The 24,750-nt window shown below is 40.2% G+C and overlaps 1 protein-coding gene across 3 annotated transcripts in view; it reads left to right on the forward strand.

Annotated features, from left to right (window-relative positions):
• Positions 1-7,049: 7,049 nt before the first annotated feature.
• FBXO28 (F-box protein 28) overlaps positions 7,050-24,750 on the forward strand; it is a 44,473-nt gene continuing 26,772 nt past the window's right edge. For all 3 annotated transcript variants that reach the window (XM_015115483.3, XM_001097187.5, XM_077938541.1), the window contains exons 1-3: positions 7,050-7,358; positions 19,419-19,528; positions 23,004-23,142. In XM_015115483.3, the coding sequence (XP_014970969.1) occupies positions 7,089-7,358; positions 19,419-19,528; positions 23,004-23,142 (519 nt within the window). In that variant the 5' untranslated portion in view covers positions 7,050-7,088. The remainder of the gene's footprint in view (positions 7,359-19,418; positions 19,529-23,003; positions 23,143-24,750) is intronic.

Here is a 24,750-nt window from a genome sequence, read left to right on the forward strand (position 1 = left end):
GTATCTTCCTAGCGTTACCCATGTAGCAATCAATGAACGCTTGCTGAATCGAAAGTCTAGTGGACTACCTTTTCTGGAGTCAAACTTTAAATTTTAAAAAATTTATCTAATCATGAAATTTCACATATTAGTCATGATAGAAAACATCTCATCTAGTCAAAAGATGTATCTTTAGGCTGGGTGCAGTGGCTCACGCCTGTAATCCCAGCACTTTCGGAGGCCAAGGCAAGCAGATCACTTGAGGCCAGGAGTTCTAGACCAGCCTGGCCAACATTGCGAAACCCCATCTCTACTAAAAATATAAAAACTAGCCGGGCATGGTGGCGTGTGCCTGTAGTCCCAGCTACTCAGGAGGCTGAGATACGAGAATCTTTTGAACCTGAGAGGTGGACGTTCCAGTGAGCCAAGATTGCACCACTGCACTCCAACTTGGGCGACAGGGCAAGACTCTGTCTTAAATAAATAAATAAATATTTTAAAAGATGGATCTTTAAAAACGCAGTTAATTGCAATCCATAGAAACTTCAAATCTCTTTTTAGTTGGGATATGAGCTCTTCCTTCATTCTTTCTAAATATATTACAAATCTGCTGACAAATAGAAAAATAATATCTAGTTTTAGCTTTTGTTTTTAATATATAAAGCCCATCTTCCTATGGTGGTACCATTGAATAAGCTAGATCACCCCTCACCATGCCCCACCACACCCAACACCCCCCATCTCCTCAACACACCCCCTAACCAGGGAAGCAGAAGGATAACAGTGTCCTCACTGTAGTAAATTGATTTTAATACCTTTAATCAGAGGCATTCAAAAACCCACCCATTTGCAGTCTCAGTTCATCCTCATTTCAACTGTGTGATATAAGAGAGGTAATATTCTCCCCTTTTAAAAATATGAAACTAGAAACACACAGATCTTAAAAAGCATGTGTCCATCTCATACCTGAGACCACTGTCTTGCAAAGGTCCTATTATAGTCTATTGGCATAAAACTACATTTAGAATCTAGAACTACTCTTGAGTTCAAATATTTGTTAGTTACAAATAACTGTTGTGATTGGAAAACATATCCAAAACAACAATTGATTTTAATAATTGAAACAAATCCAAAACAAATATTGATTCTAATAAGTGAAACAAATCTATCATTTGCTTTGAAATTCTCTTTATTAAAAATATGTAGGGGCTCACACCTGTAATCCCAGCACTCTAGGAGGCTGAGGCGGGCAGATCGCTTGAGCTCAAGAGTTCAAGACCAGCCTGGGCAACATGGTGAAACCCCGTCTCTACAAAAATACAAATATTAGCCAGGTGTGGTGATATACACCTGTAGTCCCAGCTACTTGGGAGGCTGAGGTGGAAAAATGGCTTGAGCCCAGGAGGCGGAATTTGCAGTGAGCTGCGATCATGCCACTGCATTTTAGCCTGGGTGACAGGGTCAGACCCTGCATCAAGTAAATAAATAAATATGAACTTAAATAAATTTTAAAATGTAGGAGATATAAGGGCACAAATCCAATATACATAAACAGAACCATTTGAATGAGCTACTGGCAGGAACTGGTTTAAATTGTTCCCTACATTGTATTTATTCTATTGTTAGATCAATATGATTCTATTCAATGTATTCTATTGTTAGGTCACCTAATCTGGATGTTAACTGGCTGACCACAAGCGGAGAGTTAAGGGAGTGGGAAGGCTTTTCACATGTCCACTTCAAGCAAATAAATAATGATTGGATTTACAAAATAAAGTTAGAGAGTGATGATTCTTTTTTTTTTTTTTTTTTTTTTTGAGATGGAGTCTCGCTCTGTCACCCAGGCTGGAGTGCAGTGGCCGGATCTCAGCTCACTGCAAGCTCCACCCCCCGGGTTCACGCCATTCTCCTGCCTCAGCCTCCTGAGTAGCTGGGACTACAGGCACCCGCCACCACACCCGGCTAGTTTTTTTGTTTGTTTGTTTGTTTGTTTTGTTTTGTTTTGTTTTGTTTGAGACGGAATCTGGCTCTGTCACCCAGGCTGGAGTGCAGTGGCGCGATCTCGGCTCACTGCAAGCTCCGCCTCCCGGGTTTACGCCATTCTCCTGCCCCAGCCTCCCGAGTAGCTGGGACTACAGGCGCCCGCCACCTCGCCTGGCTAGTTTTTTGTATTTTTTAGTAGAGACGGGGTTTCACCGTGTTAGCCAGGATGGTCTCGATCTCCTGACCTCGTGATCCGCCCGTCTCGGCCTCCCAAAGTGCTGGGATTACAGGCTTGAGCCACCGCGCCCGGCCGATGATTCATATTTTAAAGGATTTTCTACGGGTTTCCTTTAAATGAATTTCCATAATGAATTTAAAGCATGATTCTATTTACAAAAATTATATTTCAATCTTACCTATCAAGAAGCCATCTAATTTTAATTAAAAAGATAGAAAATGAATTTAATTAAGACTAAGTTGTAATAGGTTCCATGAAGAGATAGCAATATTGTAGAAGAAAAGTAAAATTACAATCTATTAGTGGAGATAAAACTAACGTATTATAAATATGCAAACATGTCAGAAAGAGTCAAGCATAAACCGTATGTTTAATGCTAAACAACCCCGAAGTAGGAGAATCAAAAGAACAACTTCAAAACTTTTGCAACAATCATAGGTAAAAAGATAATTGTTCACATGCCAAGTGAATGGGGAAATGATGTTAATTCTGACAAGCTCAACACCACCAATTAATTTCTTCGCTTCAGTTGCCCCCACTTCCCTTAACCTTTAGTCATATTTAGTTTTTTCTGCAGTTTCCACATCTACTGTGCAAAAATTAGATTCCAAAAGAAAGCTACAAAAGAAAGGACATATTGGAAGCTTTAAGAATAAGACCAAGCACTAGGGAGCAGAAAGCTTCAAAATTTAATGATTTGCCAGGCATGGTGGCTCAGGCCTGTATCCCAGCACTTTGGGAGGCTGAGATGAGAAGATTGCTTGAGCACAGGAGTTCAATACCAGTCTGGACAATATAGTAAGACCTCATCTCTGCAAAAAATTTAAAAAGTAGCCAGGCATGGTGGTGCACACCTGTAGTCCCTACTTGGTAGGCTGAGGTAGGAACATCGTTTGAGCCCAGGAGGTCAAGGCTGCAGTAAGCTATGATCATGCCACTGCACCACAGCCTGGGTAAGACAGTGAGACCCTGTCTAAAAAAAAACAAAAAACAAAAAACAGTGATTTGTATACCTTTATCTTTGTCATAGGATATTATAAGTATACAAAGATATGAAAAATTTAGGCAACCTTTAAATTTTTTTATCCTGAAATAATTACAAGATAGTACAAGGAAGACTCTGGTATACTCTTCAACCAAATCCATCAATTAATAACACTTGTTGTATTTGCTATATTAATCTCATTATCTATTTACTTGAACCATTTGAAAGTAATTTGAGGCATCATTTCCCTCTACCCCTAAATAGAGAAATACCTCTGAGATATTGAGAGACCACACAGACCACCACAATAAAGTAGTGCAATAAACCCAGTGACACAAAAGTTTTGGTTCCCAGTGCATATAAAAGTTATGTTTATATAAAACTGTAGTCTGTTGAGTGTGCAATAGCATTATGTCTAAAAAAAGATATACCTTAATTTGAAAATATTTTATTGCTAAAAAATGCTAACCATCTGAGCCTTTGGCGAGTCATAATCTTTTTGCTGGTAGAGGGTCTTACCGCAATCTAACAGTTGCTGATCGAACAGGATGGTAGTTACTGAAGGTTAGGGTGACTGCGGCAATTTTCTAAAGTAAGACAGCAATGAAGTTTGACACACTGATCGACTCTTTCACAAAGATTTTTCCATGGCATATGATGCTGTTTGATAACATCTTGCCACAGTAGAACTTTTTTTCAAAACTGGAGTCAATCTTCTCAAACTCTGCCATTGCTTTATCAACTAAGTTTATGTAATATTCTAAATCCTTTGTTGTCTTTTAATAATGATCACAGCATCTTCACTAGGAGCAGATTCCACCTCAAGAAATCAATTGCTTTGCTCATTCATAAGAAGCAACTCCTCATCCATTCAATCCATTCAAGTTTGGCTTTTTTTCTTTTTTTTTTTTTCTTTTTTGAGCTGGAATCTCGCTTTTGTTGCCCAGGCTGAAGTGCAGTGGCACAATCTCAGCTCACTGCAACCTCTGCCTCCTGGGTTCCAACAATTCTCCTGCCTCAGCCTCCTGAGTAGCTGGGATTACAGACGCATGCCACCACACCCAGCTAATTTTTGTATTTTTAGTAGAGATGAGATTTTGCCACATTGGCCAGGCTGGTCTCGAACTCCTGACCTCAGGTGATCCACCCACCTCGGCCTCCCAAAGTGCTGGGATTACAGGCATGAGCCACCGCACCCAGCCTCTATTCAAGTTTTATCATGAGATTGCAGCAACAATTTAGTCACATTTTCAGGCTTCACTTCTAATTTCAGTTATCTCGCTATTTCCACCATAGCTGCAGGAGAGGAAGAGAGATGGGGAAACAGCAACCAGTCAGAACACCTACATGTATTGATTAAATTTGCCATCTTATATGGGCATGATTGGTGGCACCCCAAAACGATTACAATAGTAACATAAAGATTACTGATCTGCCGGGCATGGTGGCTCACTCTTGTAATCTCAACACTTTGGGAGGCCAAAGCAAGGAGACTGCTTGAGCACAGAAGTTCAAGACCAGCCTGGGCAATATGGCAAAATCCTGTTTCTACAAAAAAATACAAAAACTAGCCAGGCGTGGTGGCACACACCTGTAGTCCCCGCTACTCAGTAGGCCAGGGTTGGGGGATTGCTTGAACCCAGGCGGTGGAGGCTGCAGTGAGCCATCATCCTGTCATTGCACTCCAGTCTGGGTGACACAGTGAGATGCTGCCTCAACAAACAAAAATTACTGATCACAGCTCACCATAACAGATGTAACAATAATAAAAAAAGTTTGAAATATCATAGGAATTATCAAAATGTGACAGAAAGAAACAAGGTGAATACATGCTGTTGGAAAAATGGCACCAAGAGACTTGCTCAAGGATTGACACAAATCTTCAATTCATTTTTAAAAACGCAATATCTGAGAAGCACAAGAAAGCAAAGTGTAATAATACAAAGCATGCAGCCGGGTGCCGTGGCTCACACCTGTAATCCCAGCACTTTGGGAAGCCGAGGCGGGTGGATCACGAGGTCAGGAGTTCGAGACCAGCCTGGCTAAGATGGTGAAACCCCACCTCTACTAAAAATACAAAAATTAGCTACTCGGGAGGCTGAGGCAGGAGAATCCCTTGAACACAGGAAGCGGAGTTTGCACTGAGCTGCATTGCACCACTGCACTCTAGCCTGGGTGACAAAGCAAGACTCCATCTCAAAAAATAAATAAATAAATAAATAAAGGAAAATAATACAAAGCATGCTTATCCTTCAACGTGTATTTCCTAAAGACAAAGACATTGTCTTATATGACCATAATACAATTATCCAAATTGAAAAATTTAATATGATTACAATATCATCTAATATACTGTCCATTTTTAAATTTTGCCAGTTGTTACAATAATGTTCATCATAGTTATTTCTCCCTTAATCCAGGATCCCATCCAGGACCACCCATAGATTTAGTTGTCATGTCTCTTTAGTCTCCTTTAATCTGCCACAAACCCTTAGTCTTTGTCTTTCGTAACGTTAATACTTTTGAATAATTTATGGGCCAGTCATCTAGTGATGTCTACAAATGCAACTCAAGTGTTTTTTTTTTTCATGAATACTACATTATGCTGTGTCCTTCTCAGGGTATCATATAAACAGGCATATGATATTGGCTTCTCCTATAACCGTGATGTTAGTCTCGATGATTTGGTTATGATGGTGTCCACCAAATTTCTCTATTGTAAACTTTCTTTTTTTTTTTTGGGACAGAGTCTCGCTCTGTTGCCCAGGCTGGAGTGCAGCGGTGGGCTGACAGTTCACTGCAGCCTCGAACTTCTGTGACTCAAGCAATCCTCCCATCTCAGCCTCCTGAATAGCTGGGACCACAGGTGCTGCCACCACATTTGGCGAATTTTTTGTATTTTTTTTTATAGAGATGGGGTTTCTCCATGTTGCCCAGGCTGGTCTCCAACTCCTGGGTTAAAGTGATTCTCCTGCTTCAGCCTTACAAAGTGCTGGATTACAGGCATGAGTCACCACACCCGGCCTTGTAAACTATTTCTTTTAATCTTTGTAAATAATATATAATTTATGGGGGTTATTTTGAGACAATGTAAATATCACGTTCCTCATCACGTTTACCTCCTAGTTTTAGTACCTTTTGATAATTCTTGCCTAAATCAGTTATTAGAATATAGTTCATATATGATAAAATTCATTAAAGCATATAGTAATTCAGTGGTTTTTGCATATTCATACGGTTGTGTAATCATCACCACTAATTCCAGAGCATTTTTATCACCCCAAAAATGAAACCCTTCACCTGTTAGCAGTCATTTCCCCATTTCCCCCAGCCTCTGGAGACCACTAATCTACTTTTTATCTCTATGGATTTGCCTATTTCAGACATTCTATATAAATGCAATCATACACTATGTGGTCCTTTGTGTCTAACTTCTTTCACTTAATATGTTCTCACGGTTCATCCATGTTGTAGTTCTTATTGATATTTTACACGTTTTTATTTGCCTAAATCAATCATTTCTACGATTCCTGAAAAATGGTGCTAGTCTAACTACATTATTTCCATCTACACTTATTAGGCAACATCTTTATCATCCTTTGTCAGGAAGCCCTTTAAGAAAACTGCACGGTGAAGTTCATTTTAATAAATAGTGTTTCCTTGCTCTCAAGTAGTTACTAATCTTAGACAAAAGGGTCTAGGATGATCACCTTTCTTGGGGTTTACATGATCTTCCCTGACTTCCACTTGAAAGGTATCCTGTGAGTCCTCTCCGCCTGTTACCCACAGGCTCCTCCCCACTCCTCCAGGTACCCCTTCCCCGGCGGCTGCAGGAGGAGGAAGTGACGCACCGGAAGTGTCCCTGTCCCCCTTGCAGCGGGGGTAAGGAATCAAACCCCCAAAATGGCGGCGGCGGCGGCGGAGGACCGGATGGCAGAGGAAGGAGGCGGCAGCCACGGCGACGGCGGCTCCTCTTTGGCCTCCGGCTCTACCCAGCGACAGCCCCCACCGCCCCCGCCACAACACCCACAACCGGGGTCCCAGGCGCTGCCAGCCCCGGCGCTGGCTCCGGACCAGCTGCCTCAAAACAACACGCTTGTGGCGCTGCCCATCGTAGCCATCGAGAACATCCTCAGCTTTATGTCCTACGACGAAATTAGCCAGCTCCGCCTGGTGAGGCCCCTGCACAACTCCTGCCTCCCTCTCCCCCCGGCCGAGGTCTGGGAGGGGAGAAGAAGGGAGCGCGTTCCCCGGGGAGGGATCCCCCCGCTAGCCCCAGCCGGCTACAGATCCGGGAGGGCGCCGCTCCGGTTCCGAACTCTCCCTTGCAGTCAGTCAGCAGGAGTGGGCTGGTTCCCAGTTGCGTCCTAGCTGCGGAGCTGGGGTTACTTCTTGAGGGAACTTCGCCCTCGGGGCTCCTTGCCCCCCGCCCGGAAGCGGGCCCTCTACGGGAGGGGTAGCGGAATTGGTCTTTCCACCTTCCGCCTGGCCTGAGAGTGGACCCCGAGAGGTCTTGTCGCCTGCCTTTTGTATGCCGCTTCCAGTCCCCGGCCTGGATTGGGGGAGAAAACTCAGAAGTAGGCAGATGATCCCAGCCAGGCTTGGTTTATCTTGCAAGAATAACGTATTGTTCCCCACCCCAACCACCCAAGTTTCCTTGTTCGAGAAGATTGAGTAGAGTAGGTGGCTCAGCTGCCCCACACCAGGTAGAGGTTCCGAAGAATGGAAACGTGTTTACTTAGCCTTAGCCCCAGCGCCTTAGTTGACCACTAAAGTAGAGCCTTGGGAAATGACCATTCCTGCTTTGCCTCATCCTAACGCTTCCCACCGTAGTGAAGCAACTTACCCCTTGACGGGTTTTTTCTCTTTTGCAATTTATTTTTAACTAGTGATTTACGCCCACCCACCTGCTTTAGGAGAGGTTTCTTTATACCTTAAAATCACAATAGTTCAGTCCATGATTTTTAAAAATAATGAATTTGCCATTGGGCTTTTACTTCACTCCAGAGGTTTGACTGAAGGTGTGGTGAATGTTAGTTCAGTTAGATATTTTGATGCCTTTCAATGAATGTATCTTTAAGTGGTAAATAAATTGAAGGAGGTGGACATTTTGAAATGATTGCAAACCGATTCTATGGAGAAGCTAAATCTGTGCTGGGAATTGTTTTTAAGAGGACAAAGGCATATCTCTGAATGTGCTGTGTATAACATTTCCTTATTACTCAATATGCTGTATTGTAGGCTTACTCCTCCAGTTTCAAGTGGATTATAATTGCATTTTTAAAAGAAATCGTAACTTATTTTTAAAAGAGAGCTTATAAATATCAATTCAAACTGGTGGCCAATTTTTTTTCTAGTCAACACAGCAGTTCAACGATACCAGTCTGCAGGATGGAAAATTTCTTCAGCTGAAAATAGATATTTCACAATTGATTGCCTCTGAATTTCCAAAACATTTTCATCCTAGAATTTCATGTAGAATCTTAAATATTCCTTCAGATTTTTACAAATGATGGCGTTTAATCAAAATTCGTGCTGTACCTTCATGGTGTTGGGGAAATTGGGCATATAACATTTGATTGAATTGAACCATTCAACGAGACAATGGCTTGGTAAAGCTTGGAATATTCACAGTTCTATTTTGTAAGTGTTGAGAAAAATGGAGTTTTGTTTGTTTGTTGATCATATTACTATTTAAAAAAAAAGTAAAGTTGTAGGGGGAGCAGGGGAACCAGCCTGTCCTAACCAGAGTTAAAACACATCCCACAATTTATGAATAAATGACATCTCTGTCAGGTGAGATATTCAGCTGCATTCTTAAATTTTAAGCAGTTTTCTGGCCTTTTAAGGTTATAAATTTGTAATTTCAAACAGATTTTTCATAAGGAGTCCCATTGCCCACCCCCAGGAAAAGATTCTGCCCCGTTCTACATCTGCAAATATGATTTTTTAGTAATGGGGAACTGTTTTTCTTTACTTAAGGCTAATGGATAATTCTTGAATAGATTAAATGGATAATCTTTTGTGGGGATTTGGAAGTGTCTTTGCTTGGAAGGTACGATTCAGGTAACGTTATAAAAGAAAGATGTTCTTTCTTGCCACTAGGTGTCAGCATTAATTTAATTATGATCTTTTCTGAAATTGGCAGTCAAGAGAGTGTCTAGGTGTACTGTACATGCCTTCTTAAGTAGCCATTTATACCTAAAGAATCGTTTGCAAAATATCAAGGGACTTTAGTATATGCTGCTATCTGACATATAAGTTACATAGTTCTCTTCATTGTAAGTATATTTTTTAGTGGAATTAAGGCTGGATATGCTTTGAAGGGGGTAATATTAAGAACAGAATTACTTTTCATGAAGCTAAATGTCAGCTATTAGGTAGCTGGTGAGCTAGTTTATATATTGTTCAGGGACTTTTTTTCTTCCTTCTCAGTTTACTTGTCTTATTGGGACCTCAGTTACAACTATGTTTAGCACCTAATGTAGACAACAGGTACACAATCCATGTACTTATTACTCTGCATTTTCTTTAAAAGATTTGCTCTAGGCTGAAATTGCTACAATAACATTTTTCAGTTATTTGTACTGTTTAGTTGATAATAATCTTTGTTTCCTCTTACCATGAATAACTGATTTCCAAGGGACTGTGTGAATGCCTTTTTAAATTGGATTTTTGGCTGGGCATGGTGGCTCACGCCTGTAATGCCAACACTTTGGGAGGCTGAGGTGGGCGGATCACCTGAGGTCAGGAGTTCAAGACCAGCTGGCCAACGTGGTGAAACCCCATCTTTATAAAAATACAAAAATTAGCCAGGCGTGTTGGTAGGTACCTGTAATCCCAGCTGCTCGGGAGACTGAGGTGGGAGAATCACTTGAACCCAGGAGGCGGGGGTTGCAGTGAGCCGAGATCGCCATCTCAAAAAAAATAAAAATAAATTGGATTTTTTTTGTTTTGTTTTTTTGAGACAGAGTCTTGCTCTGTCACCCAGGCTGGAGTGCAGTGGTGCCATCTCGGCTCACTGCAACCTCCACCTCCCAGGTTGAAGCGATTCTCCTGCCTCAGCCTCCTGAGTAGCTGGAACTACAGGCGCACGCCACCATGCCCTGCTAATTTTTTGTATTTTGTAGAGATGGGGTTTTACCACGTTGCCAAGGCTCGTCTTGAACTCCTGAGCTCAGGCAATCCACCCACCTAGGCCTGGATTTTTTTATTTCATTTTATTTTATTTTTTGGCCATTGACTATTGATCAAAAGATGTATCATGAGTCTGGTGGTTTCACAGAAATTACTCCTTAAATATTTGACTCCTCCAATGTAAAATTATTTGGCTGAACACAACCTTTGAAATAACAAAACATGTACTTTGAGTTGTTTTTCCAGTAAAACAGACAAATTTGTGCTGATGCAGCGTTAGTATGTCACCCAGGCCCCCTTGGCAGGTGGGTGAGAGACTTTGAAACAAATGGCAAAGGTTAAGAAGTGAGAGCCTGGCCGAGCACGGTGGCTCACTCCAGTAATCCCAGCACTTTGGGAGGCCAAGGTGGGCGGATCACTTGAGGTCAGGAGTTCGATACCAGCCTGGCCAACATGGTGAAACCCCCATCTCTACCAAAAATATAAAAAATTGGCCAGGCATGGTGGCACACGCCTGTAATCCCAGCTACTTGGGAGGCTGAGGCAGGAGAATCACTTGAACCCGGGAGGTGGAGGCTGCAGTGAACTGAGATGGTGCCACTGCACTCCAGCCTGGGTGACAGAGCGAAATTCTGTTTCGAAAAAAGAAAAAAGAAGTGAGATCCTACCTTCAGGAGTAGATCAGAGCTAACTTTGAACCTATGTAACCTATGTAATGCTCATGAGCATTATATTCTCACCTGCTGAAAAACAAGTATAGGGAGCTTTTTAAATTATTTATTTGTTTTTAATTTTTGAGACAGGGTCTCCCTCTGTCACCCAGGCTGGAATGCAGTGGCGCGATCACAGCTCACTGAAGCCTTGATTTTGTGTATTTTTTGTGGAGATGAGGTTTCTCCGCGTTGCCCAGGCTGGTCTTAAGTTTAAACTCCTGTGCTCAAGTGGTCCGTGCACCTCAGCCTTCCAAAATGCTGGGATTACAGATGTGAGCCCCTGCACAGTATAAAAAGGGGAAAAAAAATTCTATTTATTTAAAGTACAATATAAAAAGGGAAAAAAAATTATCCTGTTTCAAACGCCGCATTATTTAATTTTACCTGCCCTACAGGAGGCTTTTAAAAGATGTTTTAGAGAGATACTATCAATTTTTTTCCTCTGCGGTTCAACTGGAGCTCTTATTTTAATTGGAATCCTCTTAGTGGTTCAGAACTTGAATTTGACTAAAGGTTAAGTTGAGAATTCTTGCTTATTTTCTGGAATGAATTTTCCAGTCAGCAACAAAATACATAAATGCATGCTTTTGTCTCAAGATATTTCTCTGGAGCACTTTAGCTAATTAAATCTGTTACCTATTTATAGTTCCTTTCGCATCTTTTCTTCAAATATGTTAGAAAATTTTAGTTGTAGAGTGGGTTGGTTGGTAGGAAATATGAAGGAAAATGAAGAACCATTACTTCTTTTTTTGTTTTCGTTTTTAAGTAGGCAAGCTGTCTTCATTGTATCTCTCACTATGCGCAAGAGTTCTCAGTTTTTTTGGTCTGAAGACACCTTTACACTTTTTTTTTTTTTTTTTTTTTTTTTGAGACGGAGTCTTGCTCTGTCGCCCAGGCTGGGGTGCAGTGGCATGATCTCAGCTCACAGCAAGCTCCGCCTCCCAGGTTTACGCCATTCTCCTACCTCAGCCTCCCGAGTAGCTGGGACTACAGGCGCCCGCCAACCCGCCCGGCTAGTTTTTTTGCATTTTTTAGTAGAGACGGGGTTTCACTGTGTTAGCGAGGATGGTCTCGATCTCCTGACCTTGTGATCCGCCCGTCTCGGCCTCCCAAAGTGCTGGGATTACAGGCTTGAGCCACCGCGCCCGGCCTACCTTTACACTTTTAAAAGTTATTGAAGAGCCAGAGAACTTACCTTGGAAAATTCTAGAAAACACAAGAATACGCAGAACCTATTCCATTAGCTGTCAGAACAATAATGTCAGCACATGTCATATTGCTTCTGGAAAATTCCACAGGATACTTGTGAGAGAATGAGTGGAAAAGGCAAATAACTTCTTGGTACTCTGAGAATCTGAGAATAGTTTGGTCTTGCAAACCTCCTAAAATGGTCTCCGGGACCCTGGGGATCTCCCACTGCCCAGACCACACTTTGAGGACCACTGCTCTGTATTGCTATATTCCAGAGAACACACTCTATTGCTGATTTTTTGTTTTTTTCTCCCACTGTCTCTTCAGGCTGTTGATTTTATTAGTGAGTGCATAAGTACAGGTAAGAAATTATAATCTCTTGGGGGCAGTTCATTCTTCCTGTTCTCACAAAGTAAAGAGGTTCAGTCAGTAACTCTGTCCACTGTATTGTCATCAAGAAAAAATATACGTACCTTCCTTGAGCACACTTACATAGCACCAGGATAACAAATGCAAAGATGGTAAATATGAGTGTTGAGGTTAATTAGGACTTAATCAGGAAAGACCTCCTCAAGATAATAAGTTTTTATAGGCCGGGTACGGTGGCTCAAGCCTGTAATCCCAGCACTTTGGGAGGCCGAGACGGGCGGATCACAAGGTGAGGAGATCAAGACCATCCTGGCTAACACGGTGAAACCCCGTCTCTACTAAAAAATACAAAAAAACTAGCCGGGCGAGGTGGCGGGCACCTGTAGTCCCAGCTACTGGGGAGGCTGAGGCAGAATGGTGTAAACCCGGGAGGCGGAGCTTGCAGCGAGCCGAGATCCCACCACCGCACTCCAGCCTGGGTGACAGAGCGAGACTCCGTCTCAAAAAAAAAAAAAAAAAAAAAAAAGATAATAAGTTTTTATCCAGTTAATAAAGGTAGAAGAAGACCATTCCCAGCAGAAAAAAACGATGTGTAAAGTAATGAAGTGATTGGAGAAGAATGACTTAGAGGGATTCAGATAAGCTTGAATTTGGATATGTGAAATTGTAAATGTTCTAGATTACTGGTCAACCGTCCTCCTATCCTCCCAGCTTTTTTATTTCACAGACCAGTCAGATTTAAGAAACTGTTTTTGAGAACCTCCAGGGTTGACAGCTTTTGGTGGGTGGAGCAAATAAGGGCATTTTAAAAAACAAAACAATTTCCATCTCTTATCATCATCATTTCTTAAAAGACACCAGATATATCTGCATACCTTGATAAACTGAGTAGTATGGATTCTTACAAGATTGAAGAAGATACTATGTTAAAAGGATGACCTGTGCATATAAATCCAACTTCCTAATTTTTGAGACTGGGAGCAAAAGATAACCTTTAATAGAGGTTTTCCTTAAACACCTATTTCTAGCATCTTGTACTTAAGATTGATTGAAACAAACATCAAGCTCTTCAGTTTCCTGAATATCTTGGGCCTCTTCAAACACATGCTTTTTCTTGTTTTCCCTCTCCTAGAAAATATTTGTACCTTTGGCATATACCTCTTTCTGTAATTCTTCTCTGAAGTTTATGTAGGTAATATTTCTAAGTTTCCATTGCATCATTTTTGCACTTACTACATTGGAATTATCATTGTGTAAGATGAACAGAGAACCTAAATAAATATTTATTTATTTATTCTCTCTTCATCTTACACAATGATGAATACATTTTAAAACTGGGTTCCAGCTGGGCACAGTGGTTCATGCCTGTAATCCCTAACACTTTTGGGAGACCGAGGTGGGTGGATCACTTGAGCCCAGGAGGCTGAGGTGGGAGGATTGCCTGAGCCCCAGGGAGGTGGAAGCCTCAGTGAGCCGTGATCATGCCCCTGCACTCCAGCCTGGGCAACAGAGGGAGAGCCTGTCTAAAAAAAAAAAAAAAAAAAAAAAATTGGCTTCCATTACAGTATTTCCTTAATTCTAAGATATAAGAGTTTCATATTTAACATTTTTGAAATCAATGCATCTTGATCAATTTGTATGTATATTATTGTGGTGGTACCTTTTTTTTTTCCCAGAAAAGTTGTTATTAAGTTGGTAACGTGTCTGTAAGTCTCTACAGCGTCTTAAAATTGAAGGAGTTGAGCATACCATATTTCAAGGCACCCAAGAAAAAAATGCCGCCAATTATAATTCTAAGACATTATGTATCGTAGGTCTATTCCACTGTCAAATGTTTAAATATGTGCATCTTAGAAACAGTTAAAACTTAAAGAAATAAAAATTTTTTAAAAATAATTAGTTAAGACAAGGCCGGGCATGGTGGCTCATGCCTGTAATCCCAGCACTTTGGGAGGCTGAGACGAGTAGATCACCTGAGGTCAGGAGTTCGACACCAGCCTGACCAACCGTCTCTACTAAAAACACAAAAAATTACCCGGGAGTGGTGGCGGGCGCCTATAATGCCAACTACTTGGGAGGCTGAGGCAACAGAATCACTTGAACCCGGGAGGCAAAGGTTGCAGTGAGTGGAGATCACTGCATTCCAGCCTGGGCAACGAGAGCGAAACTCCATCTCAAACAAAAAAGACTTGATATTAAAGATTAAACAGGAAAATCACGTTTCACAAATGTATAGCCTGTGTGTCTTGCATTATTAAGAAGGACCATGGTAGCACAACAAATCTAAAAACAAAGAAAATTTTTCATTACTGACCATAACTAACAAAACTACATTTATTCTCTTACAGTAGAACAGCAAGTAACAGGAGCCCAAGCTATATATCTTTGTTCTTCAGTGATCTATTCTGTTCATTCCCTTTTGTCTTTATGGTATATACTTTTCCTAATCTTTCAATGCCCTGATAGTTTTTGACATAGTCATCATCTTTAGGCTCCATATATTAGGCTTCAGGATTTTATTTTACTGTCTTGGGTAAATTGCCAAATTGCTAGGATTTTTGTTTGGTTGTAGTCACTGAGGAAATAAAATTTCTTCCCTTTAGCTTTGGGAAATTATTAAAATATACCTAAATTTAGAGCTACACTTTAAATGAGATAATTTGAGTTATAAGTTAGCATACATTATCAGCAGCTATCGTTAAATTGCTTGCCCTGGAGCAATATAGTATATTTCTTTTTTCCAGATGTGACTTCTTTCTGAACCCTAAACAAAAGATGTGTGATCTCTTTTGTTTTTTGTTTTATTTTTGAGATGGAGTCTCTCTCTGTCACCCAGGCTGGAGTGCAGTGGCGCGATCTCGGCTCACTGCAACCTTCACCTCTCAGGTTCAAGCGACCTTCCTGCCTCAGCCGCCCAAGTAGCTGGGATTACAGGCGCCTGCCACCATGCCCGGCTAATGTTTGTATTTTTAGTAGAGATGAGATTTCACCATGTTGACCAGGCTGGTCTCGAACTTCTGACCTCAGCTGATGTGCCTTGCCGAAAGATGAATGATCTTTTGTGTTTTTGTGCTATTGGTTAGTCAGTGCTCCTTGAACATTTGAATATACAGGAAAACTACCACATTAAATACTGTTCTTTCCTTACAATATTGTCTAATGCTTAAAATAATTTTTCTTTTTTTTTTCTTTTGGGACGAGGTCTTGCTATGTTGCCCAGAATAGAGTAGTGCAGGTGTGATCATCATACACTACAGCCTCAAACTCCTGGGCCCTAGTGATCCTCCCACCTCAGCTTCCCAAGTAGCTGGGAAGCTGGAACTAAAGGCCCATGCCTCTGCACCTGGCTATGCTTAAAATATTTTTGATGTTGGCTTGTGTATTGTTATTCTAATTTGTCTTTGTGACCTCCTATTCTCTAATCTTTTTATCAGTTTTTAATTATAAATGTCAGTTGAGGCTCCGTTTATAGGCCTTTTTTTTCTTGTCTTTCACTTCATTTGGGGTTCATGTACATTTATTTCACTATCTCCAGTGAAATTTCCAGAACCATCTCTTTAGTCCTGGTAAGATAGTGCTTGCAGAAAATAACCAAAAAGATGGGTAGTGTTTTTCTTTTCTTTTCTTTTCTTTTCTTCTTTTTTATGTATTAAGTCCAACTTCTGCAGAAGGGTGGTCATTCTCTTTTTTTTTTTTTTTCTTGACACGGAGTCTCGTTCTGTCATCCAGACTGGAGTGCATTGGTGCGATCTCAGCCCACTGCAACCTCCACCTTCCTGGTTCAAGCGATTCTCCTGCCTCAGCCTCCCAAGTAGCTGGAATTACAGGCGCCTGCCACCACACCTAGCTAATTTATGTATGGGGGTTCATCATGTTGAACAGGCTGGTCTGGAACTGCTTACCTCAAGTGATCTACCCACCTCTCTCCCAAAGTGCTGGGATTACAGGCGTGAGCCACTGCTCCTGGCCATTCATTCTCTTTTTAAAGTTACTTACCTGATTTCTCAACTCAAAACATGGGAAATTTTATTCCTCTCAGTTTGGCCCACACATCTCACATGTCTTCGGAAGTAGTTTGCTCACTAACGGTTTGTTCATTCTAGACTTTGTGCCCTTGCATACACCGTTACATCTAACTTAGCAGTCTTTGCTCTCTCCTCCTTCAAAGCCTGATTCAAATCTTCTGTCATGTGAAATCTTCCTTAGTTGGGCCTGTCTGGTTATTTATTCTTACTCTCATCATCCAGTCAGTACTTAAATACTTATGCTAGTCAGCACTCATATTCATTTGAGTTTATAGGTTATTGAAAGATATCTAAACCCTAGAAGTTAGCTAGATCCAGTGCAGCAAAACTGGTAAAATAATTTTGACTGAACCTTGAAAATTGTTACAGCAGTAATTGACTTTAATTTTTGTCTTTGTAAATATATTGCTGATAAAAATTATTTCTCTCAGAAATTATCAACAAGGTTGTAGAGTCTACAGAGACCAGAAGTGTTTTTCTACAAGGTTGTGTTACAGGGTACCTCAGTTTATTTTTAAGTCCACTATCGACTCATCTGATGATTTAATGTATCAAATAGGCTGGGTGCAGTGCTCAACGCCTGTGATCCCAGCACTTCTGGAGGCCAAGGCAGGGAGATCACTTGAGGTCAGGAGTTCAAGACTAGGCTAACCAACATAGTGAAGCCCTGTCTCTACTAAAAATAGGAAAAATTAGCCAGGTGTGGTGGCATCTGTAATCTCAGCTACTTGGGAGGCTGAAGCAGGAGAATCGCTTGAACCCAGGAGATGGAGGTGGCAGTGAGCCAAGATCACGCCACTGCACTCCAGCCTGGGCAACAGAGTGAGACTCTCTCTAAAAATAAATAAATAAGTAAAATAAAATATCAAATAGTTTTAACAACAAAACATAGTTTTTATAGTCCCCAGTTTTTATTCCCCAGAGGCACCACTTTCAAGTCTTTTGGCTGATTTTCTTCTATTTGATATTGTCTGTTAACTTCCTAATAAGTTGAGAAGTTAGCCTTGTTGCCCTCATTTCACACACACAGACACTCCATTTTCTTTCCTTCAATAACATAATAAAAGTTTTTTTTTTCCCCCACATGAAGTTCAGTACTGGTGTTTGTGGTCATGTGATTTTTCAGGATTGGAGCACTGGTTCTCAAAGTGTTGTCCAGAAACCCCAGAGAGGTTTCCAAGATCCTGTCACAGGGTCCATAAGTTCTAAAGTATTTTTTTTATATAGTACTAAGGTTTTATTTATGTTTGGCACGCTCATTTTTTCCACAATTATACATGGAGTTTTCCAGTAGCCACGTGACATTTGATGACATGATGGCATCACACTGATAGCTAATGAAACGTGCACTTGTGTGTTCCTGTATTTTCCAGAATTTTCTGAGGTAAGAATACCTCAATTGATTGAATGCAGAGACAGGTATGAAAGTTGACCTGTGTTATATTAAACCACATATCAAAAAGCCTTGCAGAAATGTAAAATAAGGCTAATCACTAAATGTTTTGTTTTAGAAAAAAGTTACTTTTCATTAAAAGCAGTTACATATGTTGATATGTACTGGGTTTATGTCTTTGTTTTTTTCAGTAGACATTGAACAAATACTGATAACTGGTTTAGTTTAGTTAGAAATAGATTCTACTGTATTTTAACATATTGGCCAGGCAGGGTGGCTCACACCTGTAATCCCCACACTTTGGGAGGCCAAGGTGGGCGGATCACCTGAGGCCAGGAGTTCAAGATCAGCCTGGCCAACATGGTGAAACCCCATCTCTACTTAGAATGCAAAAATTTGCTGGGCGTGGTGGTGCATAACTGTAATCCCAGCTACTCAGGAGGCTGAGGCAGGAGAATCACTTGAACCTGGGAGACGGAGGTTGCAGTGAACCAAGATCATGCCACTGCACTTTAACCTGGGTGACAGAGTGAAACTCTGTCTGAAAAACAAACAAACATTACTTATTAGAAATTACTGGCCGGGCGCGGTGGCTCACACCTTTAATCCCAGCACTTTGGGAGGCTGAGGCTGGCAAATCACAAGGTCCGGAGATCGAGACCATCCTGGCTAATGCGGTGAAACCCCGTCTCTACTGAAAATATAAAAAATTAGCTGGGCGTGGTGGCGGGCGCCTGTAGTCCCAGCTCAAGAGGCTGAGACAGGAGAATGGCATGAACCTGGAAGGGGGAGTTTGCAGTGAGCCAGCATTGTGCCACTGCACTCAAGCCTGGGCGACAGAGCAAGACTCTGTCTCAAAAAAAAAAAAAAAAAGAAATTACTTTGTACTTAAAGTTTATTGTGCTTTAAATATCTGGTTTTATTATTAGAATATTAAAGCCTTCTCGAGCTTCAACCCAGTTTGCCAGAATTTTTGTCAGCCCTGTGTTCTCAGGAGAAAACAACTTACATCAAGAGTTTCATCAGCATTTCGTTTCAACAAACATTTGTTGATCATTTGTGCTTGGATGAGATGGAAGGAAGCATAAGACAGCTCTTAATCATCCATATCTTGTACTGCAACATCTACCCCATATGGTGAGAATTAACCTTAGGTTGATGACTCAGTTGCTGCAGAATCACTTGAACCTGGGAGGCGGAGATTGCACTGAGCTGAGATCACGCCAGTGCACTCCAGCCTAAGCAACAAAGTGAGACTGTCTCAAAAAAAAAAAAAAGGTACATACAGCAAACTGAGGAACAATAGTAGGATACAGAGAGCTTTAAGCCATCAGTTATGAGTCTCTGTTAATTGTCTGTTATTAATTTGGTTATTGATTTTTGTTATTCTTTTTTCTCCCTGTAGGTTTGTAAAAGAATGGACTTGGTCTGCCAGAGAATGTTGAATCAGGGATTTCTTAAAGTGGAGAGGTACCATAATCTATGTCAGAAACAAGTTAAAGCACAACTCCCAAGGTATGTTGTGGGTGGCAATGACAATGATATACAGCTGGTTTTGTTTCTTGACTTCTTTTTTTCAGTCTCGTGGTTTATATATTGCTTTCCAAGTTTTTATAGCAAAGGGCACAAAGATCACAATGTGATTTCTGCAGTGGTTTGTCCATTCTCACCGTTTCTGATCAACATTTTACTGGAGGTTCTAGCCAGAGAAAATAGGCAAGAAAGTGAAATATAAGGCATCCAAATGGGAAAAGAAGAAGTAGAACTCTTGTGTTCACAGATGATATGATCTTGTGGATAAGGAGTACGCTAATTGATTGTTAAAGCTAGTAAACCAGTTCAGCAAGGATATGGGATATAAAAATAATATACAGAAATCAATTATATTTATATACACTAGCAATGAGCAATCCAAAAAGGAAGTTCAACACATTGGATCATAATTTCAAAAAGAATAGAATACTTAGTAATACATATAACAAAAACACAAGACTTGTATGCTAAAAACTACAAACACCATTGAAAGAAATTAAAGAAGACTTAAATAAGTGGAAGGGCATTCTGTGTTCATGGATTCGAAGACTTCATATTGTTAAGATGACAATACTCTCCAGACTGATCTACACATTCAGTGTGATAAGGGTTGACAATAAGGTACAATATGTTTTGTTTGTTTCTTGACTTCTTTTTTTTTTGTAACCCCTATCAAAAATTCCAGCTGTCTTTTTTTTTTTTTCTCCAAAACTTGATACACTGATCCTAAAATTCCTGTGGAAATACAAGAGTGTGACAATAACCAAAGCAATTTTGAAAAAGGAGAGGAGTATTGGAGGACTAACACTTCCCACTTTCAAAACTTAGTACAAAGCTATAGTAATCAAAACAGTATGGCACTGGCCTAAGGATAGAACTGTAGATCAAAGAAATAGAGGCAAGAGTCTGGATAACAAACGTTGTATTTTTAATCAGTTGATTTTAACAAGAATGTCACGATAATTCAATGCGGTAAGAGTAGTGTTTTCAACAAATGATGCTGGGACAACTAGTTTTCTTCATGAAAATGAATGAAGTTAGACCTCTTCCTCATACTGTATATCAAAGTTAACTCAAAAGGGATCATAGACCTAAGTGTAAATGTCAGCACTATATATAACCCTTAGAAGAAAACATAGTAATAAGTCTTCATGAACTTGGATTAGGCAGTGACACCAAAAGCACAAGTAGCAAAAGAAAAAATTAGGCAAATTGGACTTAAAATTTAAAACTTTTGTGGCTCAAAACACACCATTAAGGAAATGAAAAGACACCCCACAAAATGAGAGAAAACATGCGCAAATCGTGGATCCAGATTGTATAAGGAACTCTTACAACTCAACAATAAAAAGACAACCCAGTTTAAAAAAGGGTAAAGGGGCCAGGTGCGAGGTGGTGGATCACCTGAGATCAGGAGTTCAAGACCAGCCTGGCCAGCATGGTAAAACCCTGTCTCTACTAAAACTACAAAAACTACCTGCGCGTGGTGGCGGGCGCCTGTAATCCTAGCTACTCGGAGGCTGAGGCAGGAGAATCGCTTGAACCCGGAAGGCGGAGGTTGCAGTGAGCCGAGGTCGCACCACTGCACTCCAGCCTTGGTGACAGAGCAAGACTCTGTCTCCAAAAAAAAGGGCAAAGGATTTGAATAGACACTTCTCCAAAGAAGATAAGTAATAGCCAACAAGCACATGAAAGGTGCTCAACATCATTAGTCATCAGGGGAATGCAAATCAAAACCACTACGAGGTTTATATCCACTAGTGCTTTATATCCACTAGGATGACTACAATGGAAAAATGTTGGGGAGGATGTGACAAATTGGAACCTTCATATATCAATGTTGGGAATGTAAAATGGTGCAGTCACTTTAGAAAACAGTGTGGCTGTTCTCAGGCCGGATGTGATGGCTCACGCCTGTAATCCCAGCACTTTGGCCAAGGCAGGTGGATCACCTGAGGTCAGGAGTTCAAGACCAGCCTGGGCAACATGGTGAAACTGTGTCTCTACAAATATTTGAAAATTAGCCAGGTATATGTTGAGTGCCTATAATCCCAGCTTCTCAGGAGGCTGAGGCAGGAGAATTGCTTGAACCCGGGAGGCAGAGGTTGCAGTGAGCTGAGATCGTGCCATTGCATTCCAGCCTGGGCAACATAGTGAGACTTGGTCTCAAAAAAAAAAAAAAAGAAAGAAAGAAAACAGTTGGGCTGTTCTCAAAAAGTTAAACAGAGAGTTATTGTCTGAGCCACCAATTTCATTCCTACATAAGTACCCAAAAGAAATGAAAACATAATGTTTGCACAAAAACTTGTACACGACGTTTTTAGCAGCGTTATTCATAATAGCCAAAAAGTGGAGACAACCCAAGTGTCTGTCAGCTGATGAGTAAACAAAGTGATGATATATCTGTATGATGGAATGTTACTGGGCAATAAAAAGGTACATGCTACAACAAGAACGAACCTTGAAAACTATGCTGAATGAAAGAAGCCAGAAACATAAGGCCACTTTATGATTCCATTTATCTGAAATTTTCAGAATAGGTGGATCCAGAGAAACAGAAAGTAGATTAGTATTGCCAGGGACTGGGAGTATGGGAGTGGCTGATGATGGTTCCAGGAGTTCATTCTGTGGTGATGAAAATATTCTGAAATTAGATAGTGGTGATAGTTGTACAATCCTGTGACTATACTAAACACCACTAAATTGTCCTCTTTAAGATAATTTTATTATGGATGAGTTATTTCTCAAATTGTTAAAAAGTTTAAAGGAGTTAAATTTTATGGTCAAAAGCATATAGACTCCTGCCTATATTTCTATGTGTAATCCATTCATTTATCTAATTTCTCTGGTTCTAATAGCCATTAGATTTGATAACCAAAAAAACCTTTTTTTTTTTTTTTTTTTTTTTTGAGATGGTGTCTTGCTCTGTCGCCCAGGCTGGAGTGCAGTGGTGTGGTCTTGGCTCACTACAACCTCCTCCTCCCAGATTCAAGCGAGTCTCCTGCCTCAGCCTCCCTAGTAGCTGGGACTATAGGAGTGCACCATCACGCCTGACTAATTTTTGTATTTTTAGTAGAGATGGGGTTTCACCATGTTGCCCAGCCTGGTCTCAAACTCCTGACCTCAGGTGATCCACCTGCCTCAGCCTCCTAAAGTGCTGGAATTACAGGCGTGAACCTCCAAGCCCGGCCCCAAAAAACCTAATTAAAAAATATGTATATATAATTTGGGAGTTTTTTTGTTTGTTTTCAAATATTTTGTCAGTGAGTACCAGTCCTTGGTAAGGATTTCTAGGCATCGTGATTCATTCATCATTACAGTTAAATTATGACCCAATTGTAGATTTCTAAATTAACATGTAAAAAAGTGTTTCATTAAACTATCTTGATTGCTTAATATTTTAGTCCACAATACTGCTTTAATGGTTGCCTTGCTTTTATTATTATTATTATTATAGGAGAGAGTCAGAAAGGAGAAACCATTCATTAGCTCGTCATGCAGACATTCTTGCTGCTGTTGAAACAAGGCTGTCACTATTAAATATGACTTTCATGAAATATGTGGATTCCAATCTCTGTTGCTTCATCCCAGGAAAGGTAAAATAGAATTGCTTGCCTAGAACAGCTGGACTGCCCTACATAAACTTATTATAAAGTTATGAATTTTTAATTTTAGAAATGTTAGAATTGTTTCTACTTCTCTGAATGAGTTTCTACTAATGAATTTGGCTTCTGTACAGTTATCAATATAAATATGTATCATTTATGTGATCTTTATATTTAAAATTCTAATTATGAAATAGACAGTTGAAACCCTAATATTATTTAGAGAAGTTTGTTAAGAGTTCATACTCAAGAATAAAATTTGAGGTTTTACTGTTTCTTATGATACCAGAGATACGCAATGAACAACATACATATTGTCCCTGCCTTCAAGACTTAAAATTTTGGGGAGGTAGAATAGGAGGGACAAGCTGGTTTTTGTTTTTTTTTGAGAAATGTTTCATAAAGACAACTTTATAAACTTTCAGATTTGACAAGAATAAACAATTGCTATTTACCAATATTCCCAGAACTAAATAGCAGTCCTGTTTAACATAGAAATAAATATATTGTAGCATATTACCATTACTAAGTTAATAAAAACTCCAACATTCAACACACTACTTACACCTTCAGTAGTACCCTGCTCCTTGAATTAAGTATAAATTGAGGTATGTCTGTATCTTTTTATATGGAAGTGGTAGAGATATAATTAAAGGTCATTTTGCTACTTGGTTGATGCTAGCAAAAGGTTCCCTTAACATGGTTGGAAATAATTAATATCTAGTAAAATTTGAATGTTCTCTTTTTATTTCCAAAGATAATTTACATTGGCAATATTTAATATGTACTTTGTCCATTTTTAGTTTTCTTTGACATTTATTTTTGGGGGAATCACATTTCTTATAATTGTATTTGAAATATTTTTGGTGTATCTTGCTTTCTTTGCATTATCCACATTTTCTTTTAAAGATCTTGTTGCATACCAGCACATTACCTACTAATGCTTTTTACAGGGTGCTGTAAGAGGGTGACCAGTTAGATACTTCAGAGTGATTCTTATGCCAGATTTTTCTGAATCTGACTTAAAGGCCTTAACTTTTAAGTGTTCCTGAGAAGTTCTTTGAACTTAGCTTGTTTCATATAGCATCATAGTTTTTATTGCATATCTCATTGTTAGAAACATGAATGTTTAAGAAACATCTCACAGTTATCATAACTTCGAAGAGAGTTCAGTCAGTTGTTAAGTAACAGAGTTGAATAGTTTGTGACAGAGTTCATGTGGCCTACAAAGATTAAAATATTTAGGATCCAGGCTGGTTGTAGTGACTCGAACCTCTAATCCCAGATACTTATGAGGCTGAGGCACGAGAATCCCTTGAACCCGGGAGGCGGAGGTTGCAGTGAGCCAAGATCACACCACTGCACTCCAGCCTGGGCAACAGAGCAAGACTGCCCCAAGAAAAAAAAAGAAAGAAAAGAAAAATTTAGTATCTGGCCTGTACACAAAAAGTTACCAATTTCTGTGCTAGTTGATCAGGCTCATGTGTTTGGAATGGTGATCTTTACAGTCTAAATAAATAATGTTGCCAGGCGCAGTGGCTCACACCTGTAATCCCCACCCTTTGGGAGGCCGAGGCAGGTAGATCACAAGGTCAGGAG

This window comes from Macaca mulatta, chromosome 1, assembly GCF_049350105.2.
Source record: "Macaca mulatta isolate MMU2019108-1 chromosome 1, T2T-MMU8v2.0, whole genome shotgun sequence".
Classification (NCBI taxonomy): domain Eukaryota; kingdom Metazoa; phylum Chordata; class Mammalia; order Primates; family Cercopithecidae; genus Macaca; species Macaca mulatta.